The sequence below is a fragment of the Podarcis erhardii genome, assembly GCF_964252035.2.
Source record: "Podarcis erhardii genome assembly, chromosome: 7".
Taxonomy (NCBI): domain Eukaryota; kingdom Metazoa; phylum Chordata; class Lepidosauria; order Squamata; family Lacertidae; genus Podarcis; species Podarcis erhardii.
This window is the reverse complement of record NC_138511.1, coordinates 83,346,953-83,365,421: the sequence shown is the minus strand read 5'-3', so window position 1 is coordinate 83,365,421 and position 18,469 is coordinate 83,346,953. Positions and strand designations below refer to the sequence as shown.

The 18,469-nt window shown below is 48.3% G+C and overlaps 1 protein-coding gene across 2 annotated transcripts in view; it reads left to right on the top strand.

Annotated features, from left to right (window-relative positions):
* The window catches only part of BCAM (basal cell adhesion molecule (Lutheran blood group)), a 64,333-nt gene that overhangs the window by 25,519 nt on the left and 20,345 nt on the right, over positions 1 to 18,469 (top strand). For both annotated transcript variants that reach the window (XM_081869050.1, XM_081869049.1), the window contains exons 2-8: positions 9,463 to 9,596; positions 9,706 to 9,922; positions 12,984 to 13,054; positions 14,970 to 15,066; positions 15,965 to 16,147; positions 17,192 to 17,316; positions 17,955 to 18,114. In XM_081869050.1, coding sequence (XP_081725176.1) covers positions 9,463 to 9,596; positions 9,706 to 9,922; positions 12,984 to 13,054; positions 14,970 to 15,066; positions 15,965 to 16,147; positions 17,192 to 17,316; positions 17,955 to 18,114 — 987 coding nt within the window. The remainder of the gene's footprint in view (positions 1 to 9,462; positions 9,597 to 9,705; positions 9,923 to 12,983; positions 13,055 to 14,969; positions 15,067 to 15,964; positions 16,148 to 17,191; positions 17,317 to 17,954; positions 18,115 to 18,469) is intronic.

The window sequence follows — 18,469 nt, the reverse complement described above, 5'->3', positions numbered from 1 at the left end:
ACTGTGAGAAGTGAAGCTACAGGGAAGCAGGCGGAGGGCCTTCTTGGTAGTGGCACTCGCCCTGTGGAACACCCTCCCAAATGTCAAAGAGATAAACAACTATTTGACTTTTAGGAGACATCCGAAGGCAGCCCTGTACAGGGAAGTTTTTAATGTCTGATGTTTTATTGTGTGTTTAATATTTTGCTGGGAGCCACCCAGAGTGGCTGGGGCAATCCAGTCAGATCGGGGGCATATACATAATAAAATTATTATTATTATTATTATTATTATTATTATTATTATTACACACCATTCTCTTGAAACCGAAACCACGTGTTTTCAGTGTTCCTAAAGGCTTAGGAGTGGCTACGAATCCCCACTTTCACACTGACGTTGGAGACAGGGACCCTGTTGCAGAAATAGTAAGGGGTATTCGGGACACACATACCTTGTGCCCTGAACCATTACTCTACTGGTTGGGACCCAGGGAAAGAGAACTTTATGTGGTCCTGCCCATTTATCACCAGCCCCATGTCCCCTTATAAAGTGCAATAGTTCTCCTCTGAGCTCCCAGAAGTCAGAGTGGAACAGAAACATCCGCCAAAAAGAGAGAGAAAAGGGTTAAGCACCACGGGTATGAGGGGTGTGGGAGGATATTTGGGAATGGTTGGCCTTGAAGCTAAAATCTTTTTAAGTTGCCAGGCCAGCTGCTTATGCATCTCTTTGCCACAGGGTTGTTTGAGCTTTGCTGCTGGTCCTTTAGCACAAAGGCGTTTGCATCTGAATAATGCCAGGAGCTGAAAGCTTTTCATTTGGCCTCTCTGTTCCTGCTGTGCTCTTAATTTCAATTTCATTTCCTCTTCTATCTGGGGGCACCTGTTTTCTCTTTCCCCATAAACATTCTAGGGTGGCAGCACTTAAATAATCCCCAGGCTGTCTTGAACCTCTAATAGTTATTCAGAACAGGGGTAGGCAGACTTCTAGAACCCCGGAATATGCAAGGCAGAATTACGTGCAAAAGACTTGGAATTAAAGAACAGTGAACAGGATACCTGTGCTCAGGACTGCAGTACTTCAAGGACGCCTTATCTCTATATGAACCAACCCAGACCCTGCTATCATCATCTGAGGCTCTTCTTTGTGTGCCTCCTCCATGAGAGGTCTGGAGGGTGGCACCACGAGAACGGGGCCTTTTTTGTGGTGGCTCCCCGTTTGTGGGATGCTCTCCCCAGGGAGGCTCACCTGGAGCCTCCATTGCATATCTTTAGGGGCCAGGTGGAAATGTTCCTCTTCAACCAGGCCTTTGATTCTACGGCCTTTTAAATGTGTTCGTAGGATGGAAGTTATTGTCTTGTTTTTGTATTAATACGTATTTGTATTTTCGTGTTTTGAACTGCCCCGTGACCTCTGGATGAAGGGCGGTATACAAAATGTATTAAACAAGTAATAAATGACTCTGAGCACTTTCTCAGATGAGGAAATTGCTTTTTGTACCGGAGCTAAACTTAGTTCGCAAACCTTTCACATAAACTTCTGCTCCTTACTGGCCTCCTTTTTCTCCCCCACTGCAGCCATTTAATTTACATGGAAAAAGGCACTTTGTGGTTGCTGTTGTAAAACAATCATAATCCCTTGCAGCTCCTGAGCCGGAGTTTTATTTTGTTTTAATTTAATTCAGACTGTCTTTCGATGGCCAGAGAGATAGATGAGAGGGCACTGGCTTAGCGGTCGGGATGTTGTGATGTTACATTGCCACAATCTGCCCTGGGACCAGGTGGGTTGTCAATCAGAGAACTCATAAAGGCATTTGGGCAGGAGCAGTTTATCTACATAATGGCTGACCTGAGCTGCCCAATCAACTCCCAGAAAACTGGTGGACCACGTGTTCTGCGTCATATCTACCAGTGGGCATTAAGAGAGCCAGTGTGGTATAGTGGTTAAGAGCGGTAGACTCCTAATCTGGTGAACCGGGTTTGCTTCCCCGCTCCTCCACATGCAGCTGCTGGGTGACCTTGGGCCATTCACACTTCTCTGAAGTCTCTCAGCCCCACTCACCTCACAGAGTGTTTGTTGTGGGGGAGGAAGGGAAAGCAGAATGTTAGCCCCTTTGAGACTCCTTTGGGTAGTGATAAAGCGGGATATCAAATCCAAACTCTTCTTCTTCTTCCATGGCAATGCACAGGTTTTGGAAGTAAAAAGCCTTTGATTCAATCCCTGATAATCTCCAGGTAGGACTGGGACAGACTTCCTGCCGGGAACCCTGGAGAGCCCCTGCCTCACGTTGTAGACAGCACTGAACTAGATGGATCAATAGTCTGACTTTGGTATAATGCAGTTTCCTAGATTTCCCTAGGGATGCATCTATGAAAGAACTACAGAGCCCTTAGAGGGCACCTGTCAGGGACTGCCTGGACGCAGAGGAATGGTGGGAGGAACCAGGTGGGGAACCCCCAAGGGAAGAAGGCTCAGAGCTCGCCCTCCTGCTGCAACAAGCTCCCCTCCTCCCTTGTCTCCCAGAACCAGGAGAGGCATGAAGAGGGTGGAGGAGAAATTAGCACCATGAAGGCGCAGTCTCAGATTGCTTGGGGAAAACTCTACAGAGGAGGGAACCTAGGCAGCTGTGAGAAGGCAGGGACCTTCAGCCTCCACAACTGCTCCATAGGGACAAGACTCACCAAAGATGATTTGTTGTGCTCAGTAGATCTGACACACTTTCCCCCCCCTTCTAATAAAGAGTCCGGCTAGCTCAGAATTGTCTCACTAACAGGCCCCTGCTTTCCAGAGTTTAAGGCAAGGGATGTTCTGAGCCTTACCTGGAGATTCCCAGGATTGAACCCAGCGCCTTATGCATACAAGACACATGCCGTACCCCTGAGCTACGCCACGCCCCATCCCCCAGGAGGATTGCAGATTGCCTCCCCCCCCCCAATTTTTTTATTCATTTTATAACACAAATAAAGAACACACACACAAAAAACAACACAAACAAATTCTTGTCATATCCTTATTTTTCTAAACATTGTTAAGTGGGCTTCCCCAGGTCCCACCTATCTGATTTTCATTTTACTTCATCTTCAGCAGTTTACATACATCATAGTTTCTAACCATCTTTTTTTTGTCACACTTAAAATAACTTCACATTTTATCACTTACAAATAATACTGTTTTAAAATACACTATCTTCTACTTCTAACCCTACAGCCTATATCCACTTCCAAAGCTATTCAAAGATTTAAATATTAACATATTTTTTCAAATATTCCTTAAACTTCTTCCAGTCTTCTTCCACCGTCTCTTCTCTCTGGCTCTCGGAGTCTCCTGGTCAGTTCGGCAAGTTCCATATACAGTGGTACCTCAGGCTACATACACTTCAGGTTACATACGCTTCAGGTTACAAACTCCACTAACCCAGAAACTTTGCTTCAGGATGAGAACAGAAATCGTGCTCCAGCGGCGCAGCAGCAGCAGGAGGCCCCGTTAGCTAAAGTGGTGCTTCAGGTTAAGAACAGTTTCAGGTTAAGAACGGACCTCTGGAACGAATTAAGCACTTAACCCGAGGTACCACTGTAGTCCATCATCTTCATCTGCCATTCTTTGAGAGTTGGTAAATCTTGTTTCTTCCAATTCTTCGCTAGTAATATTCTCGCAGCTGTTGTGGCATACAGAAAAAAAGTCAGATTGCTGGAGGTGTTTCACACAAGGCATATTTTCCCTGCAACACAAACATTCACCCCACCATCACCCTTAGTAAGCAAGCTTTCCTTTCAAAATCTTAAGCAGCTGAGTGCATCCGAAAGAGGGGGGAAAGGCATTTGTGCGTTGTACCTCAGAGACAGTGATGCCTCTGCCACCCCATTTTCAACCCTGGACATGCTTCTGCCTTCCCTTGGGCATTGTATTCATCCAGCATCCTTTAGACCTTGCAAACCCTCCCTGTCTCTGGGCCTTGTGCCTGCCTGCTCTGCAGTCTGAATAAGTTCCTTCCTTCCTTCCTTCCTTCCTTCCCAGAGAGTCTTTTACAGAGGAGCTTATCATAGCCCTGTCTCTGCCTCTAACTTTGGGTACCCTTGGGGGGTGCTTTGGTGGGGGGACCTGCTCCGTTCCTCCGTCTGCCTTGGTTTGAGATGTTACGTGAAGACGAGAAGCCTTCTGTCTATGCACCAGTGTTTATGAATCAATCTCTTTTTCTTCCTGGGTTTTCCCAGCTGGTTCCCTGGCGCTCAGCAGTTTCTGGGCATTCCGCCTTGCCAGAACCGCCCCCCCCCTCCCTCTCCATTACCCGGCTGGGAGATGAAAGCTGGCTCTCTCCCCCCACCCCCTCATTTGGAGGGGCTTATCCTGGAACAAAGCCCTCAGCGCCAGCCTGGAATCCCAAGCAGCTGCCGGCTTGCTTGCTTCCTTGTGGGCCCTTTCATATCGCCAATTTCTCTCTCTCCTTTCATACCCCCCCCCCCAGTGCCAGATAGCTGCTTTATTCCTCTTCTCTCCTCTTCTCTCTCCCCCGCCCCATACCAGCTCCTCCCAGCAATTCTCAATCAAGATTGCCTTAAGTGTAGCTAAAGGCATATAATATCTGATATTTGATGGAGGAAAAAGGGACACGCTTCTCCTGTTTTGAGTGCATGAGAAATGCACAACATACAGTGTAATAGAGAAAGCTCTGTGTGTGTGTCTTAGGTGTGTGTTAGGTATTTGTGTGTGATGCCGCATGAACCAGTCTCCCTACAACGCACACACACAACACTAAACTGTGGTTAACAGTGTTGTGATGAAAAGACCCATTCCTTAGTTCAGATGATCCCCTAACCATGGTTTGGAGGACTGGGGATAAACCATGGGCTCACACACTCCCCCTTCCCTTCTTCTGTGCTGCTTCACTTCCCCGTTTCCTGTTGGAGCTAACCATAGTTTGCCATGGCACCCAGGTCAGGAAACTATGGTTAGCTCCTGCTCTTCACTGTGCTGTTGCTTCTCTGCAAATTGGAAAGATGCAGTTTTGGCTCTGTGTGCGTTTGTGGGTATGTGCAGGAGTGCGAAAACCCTGTGTAGGCTTGCAGATTGTTGAGTTGCATATGAAAGGAGGAAAGGTGGTATATAGTGGTACCTCAGGTTAAGTACTTAATTCGTTCCGGAGGTCCGTACTTAACCTGAAACTGTTCTTAACCTGAAGCACCACTTTAGCTAATGGGGCCTCCTGCTGCCGCCGTTTTTGTTCTCATTCTGAAGCAAAGTTCTTAATCTGAAGCACTATTTCTGGGTTAGCAGAGTCTGTAACCTGAAGCGCATGTAACCTGAAGCGTATGTAACCTGAGGTACCACTGTATCTGGATCATATAATCATCTATAGCATCCATGACAAACGGTCACTCGCACTTTGCTTAAAAACCTCAAAGGAAAGTCCGTATAATAAAAATAGTAATATTTGGAGTTGTATTAATTAGTACACGCATACCAGCTACAATCCTATGTAGCACGGGAGGATTGGGTACAATTGTCAGGGTATCCTCAGACCCCACTTTACCAACTTTATTCTAGTAGTAAAACCGGAAGTTGCAGCAGTATACCTCTGGGACTTTAAACTTAGAATTTGAAATTTTTTCGCAGGATATTGCAAAGAACGTGGCTTCTGGATCAGAAGCATTAGGCGGTCTTGTGGTGGCCAGCGAGTGGAGAATAAAAGGATTGTGTTTTCCACTTAAAGCCAAGCTGCCCTGGCCCTTATCTGCTTCTAAGACACGGCAGCAGAGAGAGAGAGAGAACAAGCCATGGATATTTTTAGAACGGCTGAGGAAAGAGGAGCCGGGCATTCGGTGGTTCTGCTTTGCAGCTTAGAAACTTTCGAGGGCAAACTTCCCTTTGGAACCATCTCTCTCAACAGCGGTGGGGAAAACCAATGTTAGAAAACGTTTGTTGAGTAATGTGGGGATCTGATGGTTTTCAACAGTTGTGGTGACCCCCAGCCCTCCTGCCCCTCAGGGGGTGAATGTCAAGGACCTTACTCTACTGAACGCAGCATGTCTGCCTTTCCACATATTTGCAATTCCCAGAGTTGCTTGGGAAGAGAGGTGGATGGTTAAATTACCATGGGAAGCGTAGCTCTGGGAGGGGAATAGGGGGTCTCCTAACAACTCTCAGTGCTCTTAACAAACTACAGTTCCCTGGATTCGTTGGTGGAGGCTAGGGCGTACACTAGGGCGTACATTCACGGTGTACACTAAAATTTTATTTTATTTATTTATTACATTTATATGCCATCTTTATCTTCCAACGATCTCAAGATTGTGTACGTGTTTCTCCTCCCCATTTCGTTTAATCCTCACAACAACCCTGTTGTAAATCTCGCTCCCCATATCTGTGCAGCCACATGCGGGATTTTTTTTAAAGCATGGAAGCCCTCCAGAGAAGTTACCAGCGTTTTTAGTGGAAATCTGTCCTAATGTACATACATGTACACAGGTTTGATAAATTACAGTCATACTTTTGAAGCCAAACTCCTTGGCTCCCAAACAAATTGGCTCCTGAATGCTCGAAATCCGGAAGTGAGTCTTCCGGTTTTCGGATGATTTTCAGCCCGGTCTTATTCAACATCTTTATCAATGACTTGGATGATGGACTCAAGGGCATCCTTATCAAATTTACAGATGACACCAAACTGAGAGGGGTGGCTAACACCCCAGAGGACAGGATCACACTTCAAAACGACCTTGACAGATTAGAGAACTGGGCCAAAACAAACAAGATGAATTTTAACAGGGAGAAATGTAAAGTATTGCACTTGGGCAAAAAAAATGAGAGGCACAAATACAAGATGGGTGACACCTGGCTTGAGAGCAGTACATGTGAAAAGGATCTAGGAGTCTTGGTTGACCACAAACTTGACATGAGCCAACAGTGTGACGCGGCAGCTAAAAAAGCCAATGCAATTCTGGGCTGCATCAATAGGAGTATAGCATCTAGATCAAGGGAAGTAATAGTGCCACTGTATTCTGCTCTGGTCAGACCTCACCTGGAGTACTGTGTCCAGTTCTGGGCACCACAGTTTAAGAAGGACACTGACAAACTGGAACGTGTCCAGAGGAGGGCAACCAAAATGGTCAAAGGCCTGGAAACGATGCCTTATGAGGAACGGCTAAGGGAGCTGGGCATGTTTAGCCTGGAGAAGAGGAGGTTAAGGGGTGATATGATAGCCATGTTCAAATATATAAAAGGATGTCACATAGAGGAGGGAGAAAGGTTGTTTTCTGCTGCTCCAGAGAAGCGGACACGGAGCAGTGGATCCAAACTACAAGAAAGAAGATTCCACCTAAACATTAGGAGGAACTTCCTGACAGTAAGAGCTGTTTGACAGTGGAATTTGCTGCCAAGGAGTGTGGTGGAGTCTCCTTCTTTGGAGGTCTTTAAGCAGAGGCTTGACAACCATATGTCAGGAGTGCTCTGATGGTGTTTCCTGCTTGGCAGGGGGTTGGACTCGATGGCCCTTGAGGTCTCTTCCAACTCTATGATTCTATGATTCTATGATTCAGAAGCCGAAAGTCCAGCGTGCTTTGGTTTTCGAACGGTTCTGGGAGTCGAACGGATTCCCGGAACAAATTCTGTTCAAAAACCAAGGTACCACTATACACATTTGCGCAAGTGTTTTTCCTCACTATAATTAAGGACTTTGTACACTTTGGTTGCTTTAAGAACTCCGCCACAAAATTCAGAGAAGTGCAAATTTTGAAAGAATAGTCATGTTTCGAGAAGTGCAGATTTGGGGAATTTCTGATTAAGATTAACATCAAATTTCTCCTTTCAGAATGGTCACTGGTGATGACAGGGGCAAGGAGAGAGTCTGCGGAGGGTGTTTATTTCAACCACACACACACACACACACACACACACACACACACACACACAAGGGATCTCACATGTTGTGAGAATCATAATTCTATACAGAACAAGTTTCACACCTTTCAAATCAAGGCATTTAGAGGCGAGAGAGATGAATCACATTCCCTTCAGAGGCCGTTTTACTTCCCATTGGGAATGTTACCCATTGTGATAAAAGATGAGCTGCCAATTTCAATGTTTCTCCCCCTCCTTCTGTTGCCATGGATGGGGCAGAGGAAAGGGCCGCTGTTTACAAAAAAACAATAACAGCCCCGTGAAGGGGGGATGACCTGTTTGTTGAAAAGATAGGCTGGCGAAAGCTGCTGCTGTCACATAATAGATAAGAGCAAGTGCTGTGAGCCAGGAAGTACACGGTTCAGATTTCATCTCTGCTCTGAATTTATTAGATAGCTTTGGGCAAATAACCAACCAACCCCCCCTTCCCCCGCCCGGCTTTTTTCCCCTCCTCAGCCTCAACCTTTGCAATATGAGAATAAATGCCTATCTTGCAGGATTTCACCGGCAAGGCCTGAGAGGAAGCACTTTGAAAAACACTTTGTGAGAGCTGCATAAATCCTAAAACATGCTGCTGTTATTTGTTATTTAAAATGATGGGCGAGAGCCATAGCTCAGGGTCAGAGACTGCTCTTTTTTGTCGAAGGCCCACGGTTCAATTCCTGGCATCTCTGGGTTGGGCCTTGCCTGAAGGCCTGGAGACCTGCTGCCGGTTAGTGTAGGCAGCACTGAGGTAGATGGAGCATTGGTCTGACTTGGTTTAAGGCGGCTTCCCATGGATTTAAACCACAGGATGAACTCTGAACATAAGGAGAACCTGCTGGGTCAAGCCCGAAACAGAAACAGGCAAGCAGAAGGGCACTGTTCCCCCATTTAGTTTCCAGAAATTAGTATTAGAAGCACAGTATTGCTACCTCTGACCGTGGAGGCAGGGCATAGCCATCATGGGAAGAATCATAGAATTCTAGAGTTGGAAGGGACCCCGAGGGTCATCTAGTCCAACCCCCTGCAGCTGTACGGGGATCGAACCCGCAACCTTGGCAACATCAGCACCACGCTCTAACCAACTGAGCTATCAACAGCCTTATCCTCCGTTCACTTGTCCAGTCCTCTTTTGAGACCGTTATGTGGCCACAATAAAAGTATGTGTTTATGACTGCGACATCCGAAAACGTGCTGTTTCGTGCTGTAATTCATTTTGGCGGTTAACATTTTTGGGAAATTGAGTCTGTAACGAACGTGCCCCGTGAAAAAAATGGTGGGCAGCACCGAGCACTTTGTGAGGATTACAGTGAATGAGTTCTTGTCAGCGACACAGTTGTTAAGATAGAGGTCAGCAACTGGCTGCCCCCAAGCTGAATCTGGCCCCCCTTGAAGGAAACCCCAAAGTTGCCAGCTTGCAGGCAAAAATATGGGATATGGAAGAACCATTGACGGTGGATATGGGGCTTGCTTGGGCATGTCCTTAGGCAGGTGGGCCTTGGGCCTATCCATTTGGAGGAAACCTCTGACAAAATCTACTACTGAGCATGGCCTTAGGTTGTTTTCTGGTCAGTCCTGATCTTCATTCATTCATTCTTTTTCTCCTCCCTTCAGCCCCAGAATGCCAGGCAGAGGTGCAAGTGTCCGTCCCAGCTTTGTTGGAGGTCCAGCTAGGCCACAAAGTGACCATCTCCTGCACTCACACCACGGAAGGTCACGATGGCTTGCCCCTGGTGGAGTGGTTCATTGTGAGTATCCTGGTCTTGGGAAGGCGGATAATGGCGGCTGGGGTGTGTTGTGCTTTTAGATGCCCTTAGTAACCAGCCCTTTTGTCCTTGGCCGTGAATACCTCTGCAGACGGACAAGAACGGGGAGCAGCGGCGTGTGGCCTACAGCGATCAGGGTCGGCAGGGAGTGGACAGAGGCACCGAGTACACGGACCGCGCCTCCATGGAAGCCGGCCACAGTTTGGTCATCAAAGCGGCCGAGGTGATTGACGAGAGAGCCTTCTCCTGCCAGGTGACGGCGGGCGCCGCAGGGAGCGGAATGGGAGTGACGCAACTCAAGGTGTACGGTGAGGCTCCTGCCATCGCTTCTCTCGCCATTCGGACCACAAGACACTCATGCTGCCATCTTGTCTCCTTGTCCTTCCCTCGTAAAGCTCTCTTTACGGCTTGCCCTTGTTTTCGCTGCCTGCCCCCAGGTTTCCTGGCTCCACCCTTGCTCCCCTTGCACCTGAAAGTCTCCTTTGGGCCGGCCCTACCGTTGGGGCAGTGTGAAACAGCTGCCTCAGGGTCCTGGTTTTGGCTGTCAAAGAAGGCTAGCACACGACCAGCTACCTAAATTATTGCTAGTAGATTGGCAAGGAGGAGGAGAGGTGCTTGTAGGATTTTCTGCCTGCAGGACCAAAATAATTTGTCTACCCTCAGGCTTTGTGCATGTGAATTGCGGGCGGGTGGAGATTTATTGCTCTGCCTCAGGCGGCAAAATCTCTTGGACCGGCCCTGCAGATTCCACCTTCAGATCCCAACCTTGCCTTCAAACACACCGTTTTTTGGTTAACCCTTAGGCCTCCACATGAACTGGCACAAAGCCTAAATAAGTCCCTGCGGCTGGGATTTAGATCCTTGGAGCCAGAGACCTCTCTCCCTTCCCTTAAGTTATCTTGTGAATCAGTAAAAATGAATCTTGCTCTTCTTGGCTTGGCTAGCCCTTAAAAGCACCGTGTGAATCAATCGATAGAAGAAAAACAATCCCTGCTGCGCAACCCTTCTTGGCCAAATGTGTTTTTTTTTCTGTTCTGGGTGTCTCGGCCCTTTTATGTCATCTCCGTATTCCCTTTGCCAAGCTCTGAAAGGCTCCTAAAGAGGAAATTCTAGGCCCTGAGATGGCCCAATATATTTCTGGTACCTGAAGCAGAACATCCCTAATGGTGGTAAAATATTTCATGCTATTATTATGATTGGCAGCTTAATGGTGCCCTCAGAACTGCAGCCTGAGGTGTCCCTTCCTTGCCTTGTGAAATGATAAGGCCGGTCCTCTCTAGGCGTCTTCCTCCACATTAACCTGTGGATAAATTAGAACTAAGCCGGTGTTTTGTGCCGGTGTGGAGACAGGACACAGTGTTAAGATATTGTGAAACGCCTGCCTTGCATCAGTTCAACCTGTGTCAGCTTGCTTCCTTATCTCCTTAGAAGGCCCCTGTTTTTTGTGCTCCTTATCATTTCATTTCACTTTTAATTGGTATACCGCCTTCCTACATTACTGTAAACTGCAAGGCAGTTTACAAGCTGAAGAAACAGCACCTTATAACAATCTCATCCAGTACAAATAAGTCGCAATGGAAACATAACTTTAAAATAAACAACTTGTGTCAAATAATATAATACCTGTTAGAATATAATAGTACGCAATGAAATTTAATATCAGCAAATGACAATCAAATAGCAGTTCACTCTTTACAATTACAATAAAATAATTGCTATAGTCAGTAAAAATTACAGCAAGTCACGACGCAGAAAATACCACAATACAATCAGAACCACAAGGAAGGATCAAATCGAGAAACCAAGACACACAACTTGAGCCTGGTTTTGTGGCAGCCCTGCCTTGCTTAACGCTGGTCCTGCTTGAGAAAGATATAATATAGTTTCTTAGAGATAAAATAGCATCATAGAATTGTGGGGCTGGAAGGGACCCGTAGGGTCACCTTGTCCAACCCCCCTGCGGTGCAGGAACCTCGACTATCAGAACACCAATGGAACATATTGTCACATTGCAAGGAAATCACTCAACCTTCCCATTCTGAACTGGCGAGAAATACCCTGTGCCCCCATCTCTTTGCTATCCTGGTTGATCTCCCCCATCTGGGACTATCTAGGACTTCTCATAACTCCCTGCAACCCAGTCCTCCTGGGCCAATCTCTTTCCCTCCAGCTCCCAGCTGCTTCTTTGCCCGATGATGCGTAATTCCTTCCCTTACGAAATCGTTTCCCTGCCCGCAGCAAAACACCTGGAGATGCCACCTCCGCTCTTTTTTCCAAAGGTGGCTTGCATCTCTCATTCTGTCTGTACTTTCCCCCCTCCAGCAACCTAATTCTGATGGGTCTTACATGCTCCGAGCTTCCATGGCCATGGTCTGCCAGGTTCAGGCCAGCCTCCCTGACTTTGGGATAGCAAACGGCTGCTTGCAACAACATCCCAGTGGCTCTGTCATGCACCTGCAAACACAAATGGGACAAGAGAAGCAGCTGTGTTTGTCTACACACCTTCCATGCTAATAAACAGAGACGCCTGATCATTTCCCCCTCTCTGATCAAGAGGAAGCAATGGGGTTTGTGGTCCCGGAATCTAGCTCAGTGCTGGTTTGTTTTGGGGTCCACCCCCCCCAACCTTGCTTATTGAATAAGATAACTTCTATTGTGTTTGTCCTTGAACCGCAGCAGCACCAAGCGAGATAACAAAATTTAAACCAGATAACACAAACTCACACAAAAAATTCAATACTCTCTATTTATAACCAGTAATTCATAAAGTTAATCATTAGGATGGGCAAAATGAAAACATTCACACTGAAGCATGAAACATATTAAAACATATTCTTTTAAAAAAACAGCCATTTGTGTAATACAAAGCTGATATGAAGGTATGTTGCTTGTGTTTTCAGATCTCCAAGGTACCTCCATTCCTATATAAACCAGCCTTTATGGCAAAATAAGCAACTCTCCATACCACATACTGATTAGTGACTTGTAGCAGGAAACCCAGCTTCCTTTTCGCACCACAATTTTTGGGAAACCTGTTTACTGATTGGGGGGGGGCTGCATTTTGTGGGTGAGATCACCCTGAATTTTGTTCCGAGACCAGAGCTCCTCACTTGTTTTCCCAATCTCTTCATTTTCTCTTGAATCTGGGGGATGAAGATGGGAGGAGGCGGGACTTCCTAGGAAGGAATTTCCGCGGTTTGGGTGCCATTGGTGAAAAGGCCCCGCCTTGCATAGTCACCCACTCAGGACCCATCCTCAAAGGAAAAGCTTAATAAACAGGGATGTACACGCAGAACATGGCAAGTCTTGTAAGTGAGCAGAGTAGTCAATGGCCCTACTTTGTCTGACCTCTACTGTCTCCTCAAACAGGTGCACCTGAAGCCCCAGAGGTCATACCTAACAGCAGGACCCTCTCTGTGACTGAGGAGGACGCCTCAGAGGTGAGATGCTACTATCCTTTTCTTAAAGACAAAAACAAAACCTTGGAAGTGCCTGAAAGCCTTATTTCCTGACCTCAGGGCTTGGAATAGGTGCACTGACTATGGTGCCTTCACACCAAAGGGAGAGCACTCTGTACATGCTCAGAGGAATTCACCCTTCTCCAGCCCCTTTCCTGGCGCTGAAGTGAAATGGCTCAAAGAGATAGATGAGGATGAGCTGGAAACAGCTTTGAGTGTGTTCCCTGCCCCGTAATTATTATTGTGAGGGAGGTTTTTAAGCCTTTCCTTGGGTATGTGGATCTAGCTTCCCTTCAAGTTGGAAGACCCCACAGTTCCATGGGAATTAATATGGCATCAGTCTCAGATTTCAGCTTCTTGAACTTCTCCGTTTTGAGATCCATTTTAAAAAAGAAAGAAATCATCTTTCTAGCTCTCGTGCTCCAAACTGTGTGGGCTGTGCCTGGTGAATCTCAGGGGAGGCCACTGAATAAGATTTCGAGTTGTCCGGAGTCAGGCTTCTCTGCCCTATATAGCTTTGTCTCTCCTCATAATCAGCAGAAAGAATAAATCATGCAAAACACTCACTGCGCTCGGCAGGAGATGGTGCTCCAGCCAACTGCCATCTCCTCAGGAGGTCCCCTCCAAGTGACGTAAAAATTGGGCCTTCAGCCTTGCCAATATTACCTTCTTGGTTCCTATTGAATGCCTTACTTTTTCAACAAGACTTTTAAAATAGAGATTACAGTGGTGCCTCGCAAGACGAAATTAATTCGTTCCGCAAGTCTCTTCGTCTTGCGAGTTTTTCGTCTTGCGATGCACGGTTTTCCATAGGAATGCATTGAAAATCAATTAATGCGTTCCTATGGAAACCGCCTTCCCCCGACCTCTTCTGGCGGCATTTTAAAATCGCCCGGGACAGCGGAGGACTTCTCCGCTGTCCGGGCGATTTAAAAGCCCCTGGGAAGGCAAGCAGGGGGGACGAAGCCTGGGCGCTCCTTGCGGAGAGTTGCCAGCGCGCCCAGGCTTCGCGGCCCCGCCGCCCGGCTTCGGGACATCGTTCCGATGCCAGGCGGCGGGGGGAGGCTTTCTCGCCCCGCCGCCCGGCATCGGGACGATGCCCCGAAGCCGGGCGGCGGGGGGAGGCGTTCCTGCCCCGAAGCCGGGCGGCGGGGGGAGGCTTTCCCGCCCCGAAGCCGAGCGGCGGGGGGAGGCGTTCCCGCCCCGCCGCCCGGCTTCGGGACATCGTTCCGATGCCGGGCGGCGGGGGGAGACTTTCCCGCCTCGCCGCCCGGCATCGGGACATCGTTCCGATGCCGGGCGGCGGGGGGAGGCTTTCCCGCCTCGCCGCCCGGCATCGGGGCATCCTTCCGAAGCCCGGCGGCGGGAGGAGGTGTCCCCGCCCCGCCGCCAGGCTTCGGAGGAGGTCCGAGGACAGCGGGGAAGACGAGCTGCGCTTCCCCGCTGTCCCGGAGATTTCCCTATGGGCTGTCGTCTTGCGAAGCAAGCCCATAGGGAAATTCGTCTTGCGAAGCGCCTCCAAAACGGAAAACCCTTTCGTCTAGCGGGTTTTCCGTCTTGCGAGGCGTTCGTCTTGCGGGGCACCACTGTATTTTAACCCATTCCGTATCAGTGTTGCAGCTAAAACTTTTAATATATATATTTTTTAATTGTAAATGGCTTCGGGGTGTTTTATGCTGGGAAGCGATTAACAGGAAGTTAGGAAAGGTTGCAGAAACCAGCGCAATGTAGCGTTTCCTTTTTTTTTTTTTGTACAGCCCTGCTGGCAAGGTGGGAGGCTGTGACTGTAAATAAGGCTAACTGACATGCCAGGTGGGAGAACTTTCCTAAGGAGAGTGAGGGAGAGTGGTCACAGCAGGGCCTTACCAGTGATTCCCTGCCTTTCCTTCCTCCCCAGATTGCGACGTGCACCAGCAAAAATGCCAACCCGGTGCCAACCATCAGCTGGTACAAAGATGGCCGCTCTCTGAATGCCTCCACGGAACGCAATAAGGGTAAGGAAGCTGTTTTTCTGCTGTTGTCCTTCCTTCGAGGACATGAGCTGTCTGAGAAAACATAGCTCTAGGTACATCCCCGACTGCCACTGCCGTTTTCAGTCTTACGTTCCTGACTTCCATTGAGCATCTTACGCCATCCTGAGTCTAATTTGGAATAAGTGTATAGACAAACAGGTGCTCTCTCTCATCCCTTCCTCAGGTTGCTCTGTGCTAGAGTGCTGCCTGTTTAAATTTATTTTCCCCCTCAAAATAGGCCTGCATCACTCAAAATATGCCTCTATTCCTGCAGAACCTTAAAACCACCCATTAAAACAAAACTGTGGGTTACACCACAGAGCCTAGGACTTGCTGATCAGAAGGTCGGCGGTTCGAATCCCCGCGACGGGGTGAGCTCCCGTTGCTCGGTCCCAGCTCCTGCCAGCCTAGCAGTTCGAAAGTATGTCAAAGTGCAAGTAGATAAATAGGTACCGCTCCGGCAGGAAGGTAAACGGCGTTTCCGTGCGCTGCTCTGGTTCGCCAGAAGCGGCTTAGTCATGCTGGCCACATGACCCAGAAGCTGTACGCAGGCTCCCTCGGCCAGTAAAACAAACATTTCGGTTTTCGAACATGCTTCGGAAGTCGAATATGCTACGTGGCTTCCCCTGAGCACAAGATTCTGAGGCCTAGCTGTTGGCTATTGAGTTTTTGGTTTTCGGATGTTTCAAAACTCGAACGGTCTTCTGGAATGGATTGCGTTCGAAAACCGAGGTACCACTGTATTTCTTTCAAATCACCGAAATGATGCGTTGGAAAATATCCTTGTGCTGCCCCGTTTCCAGAGTTCTCGCCTCCCCATGTGCCCCTCGGCCGGCTGGCCTCACTCTGCATCACCGCTATACCTGTTTTCCCCCCACAGAGCTGTATGTCGTGTCACGGACAGTGAAAGAGGCGTCAGGGCTGCTCTCTGTCTCCAGCACGCTGTACCTGCGGGTGAACAAATCTGACAAGGACTCCAGCTTCCTCTGCCACGTCAGCTATGCAATGCCGCATGGAAAAGTCGGCATCGCAGAGTCGGACCCCTTCCATCTCACGTTGCACTGTAAGTTACGTGGAAATATTGGGAGCTTCTGTGGAGCATTCATCCTGTATGGTTTCAGGTGTGGTGGCCTTCAGTAAGCATTTTCCATGTGACAGTGTCAATGTTATCATTATTGCTTTGTTAATTCCCTTCCAAACCACCGTTCCGAGGCGATTTACACATGTTCGTGTCCCTGCCCAAGTTTTAAGATCTACTTTGGAGGCCTGCCTTTGATCCTCAGCGAAGGCCCAGTGGATGGCTGCAGGGCCTTTTTGGTGGTGGTGGCCTGCAGACTGCAAAATGCCCTCCAGCAGCTTTTCTCTTTGACCTGCTTTTAGAGGTACACCCAGAAGGGGTCGGTGCCACCTGAGGGATAGCTTATTTGGGAGAACATGGGACTCTTAAGCTCAGGGTTGTGGGTTTAAGCCCCACGTTGGGTGAAAGATGCTGGGGGGGGGTGGGCTAGAGATGACTCTTGTGGTCCCTTCTAATTCTGTGCTTCTACGAAGACACCCGCCTTTTGGTTTTGCTTTCAAAATTATATTTGTTGCAAGCTGCTCCGAGGTTCCTAGTCAGGTAGAAGGTGCAGGATTACAAATATTGTTCAGAATAAATCTGTTCCGGCAGGCTTTTAATATGCTTTAATCCTGGCTGAGGGCTTTGATGTATGACCTTAATGCTCCTGCTTCTAGGATCTTGCCGCGCATTTGTTCTAATTTTATTGTATCGTGGTCAGGCGTAGCTAGGTACTTAAAGGAATTGGTGCGCGGTCCCATGGCTCAAATTCTCTCAGCCTAGCGAGCCTCACAGGGTCGTTATGGGGATTAAAGGAGGAGAAGGAGGAGTACCGTATAAACTACCTTGATCTCCTTGGAGAAAAAGGTGGGGTTATAAATGCAAGAAATAAGCAAATAAATACTGTGTAGCAGCAGGCTTACGAGATCTTTGGAACGTGCAGGAGAAACTCTTCCACAGACTGCAGAGATCTACGATTAATAGTAGTAATAATAATAACAATACAGAAATAAATAGTCATGTGGTTTCAGTGTGACCCTCTTTCCTCAGACTTCACAGAGAACGTGCAGTTTTCTGTAGATTCCCCAGAGGTCATCAAGGAAGGGGATGATATCGAGTTGCAATGCCAGGCAGACGGCTATCCCCCGCCGGAGTACGTCTTTTACAAAATAAAGGTACTGTTGACCATGACGCATTATCCATGTCCAACCTCTTCCTTCCTGGGGGAAGGCAGTGGGGGTTTGAGACGATCTGTGTGTTTTGGTTTTATCTGCTGATATGAGTTGGAAATGAGGGACGTGGGTGGCGCTGTGGGTTAAACCACAGAGCCTAGGACTTGCCGATCAGAAGGTCGGCGGTTCGAATCCCCGCGACGGGGTGAGCTCCCGTTGCTCAGTTCCTGCTCCTGCCAACCTAGCAGTTCGAAAGCACGTCAAAGTGCAAGTAGATAAATAGGTACCACTCCAGCAGGATGGTAAACGGTGTTTCCGTGTGCTGCTCTGGTTCGCCAGAAGTGGCTTAGTCATGCTGGCCACATGCTGTACACCGGCTCCCTTGGCCAATAAAGCGAGATGAGCGCCGCAACCCCAGAGTCGGCCACGATTGAACCTAATGGTCAGGGGTCCCTTTACCTTTACCTTTACCTTTACGAGTTGGAAAACAAGGACATCCTTTCTGACCGCAGTGGGCATGAAGTCACTTCTCCAGGCCTCAGGCTGGGTGATGTTTGCCATTGCTGTTTCGCTCCAGATGAAACTGGCCTCCTGACCTTTTTTTGGGGGACCTCCCCTTTTTGCCTCCCTTGCAAATCCAGAGTGAAGACACACAGGTAGACCTGGGGTCCCGCGCCAATGGAATCCTGAGCCTTCCGCACGTGACCAAGGCAGACGGTGGGACATACCGGTGTCAGGTGCTGGACTTTGACAGCCCCAGTACCGTAGAGCTGGAGAAGGAGGTGACCATCTATGTCAACTGTGAGTGGCCCGTGGACTGCTGGGGGAGGGGGCAACGGGGCCTCATGCTGGGAGACAGGTTGGTGGGGGACGACGGCAGTGAGAAAAGTAATCCTGACAACACCTTAGAGAAGAAGCAAAAATGGTGTAGAATTTGAGGAGAATGTACATAGCAGGGAGATGTACAACCAAACATACAGAGGAGAAACTTCCTCCAAACTACACAGCCAACCAGAGCACTCGCTGCTTCATGGAAGATCTTGCCAATCTGTCTGGTTGCCAAGCAACACCTCCGCATACGCACACACCCTTCTTGGGTAGTTGACTATCACTGAGAATGGAATTAACCCCTTATGTTACAAACTGAATGATCCCT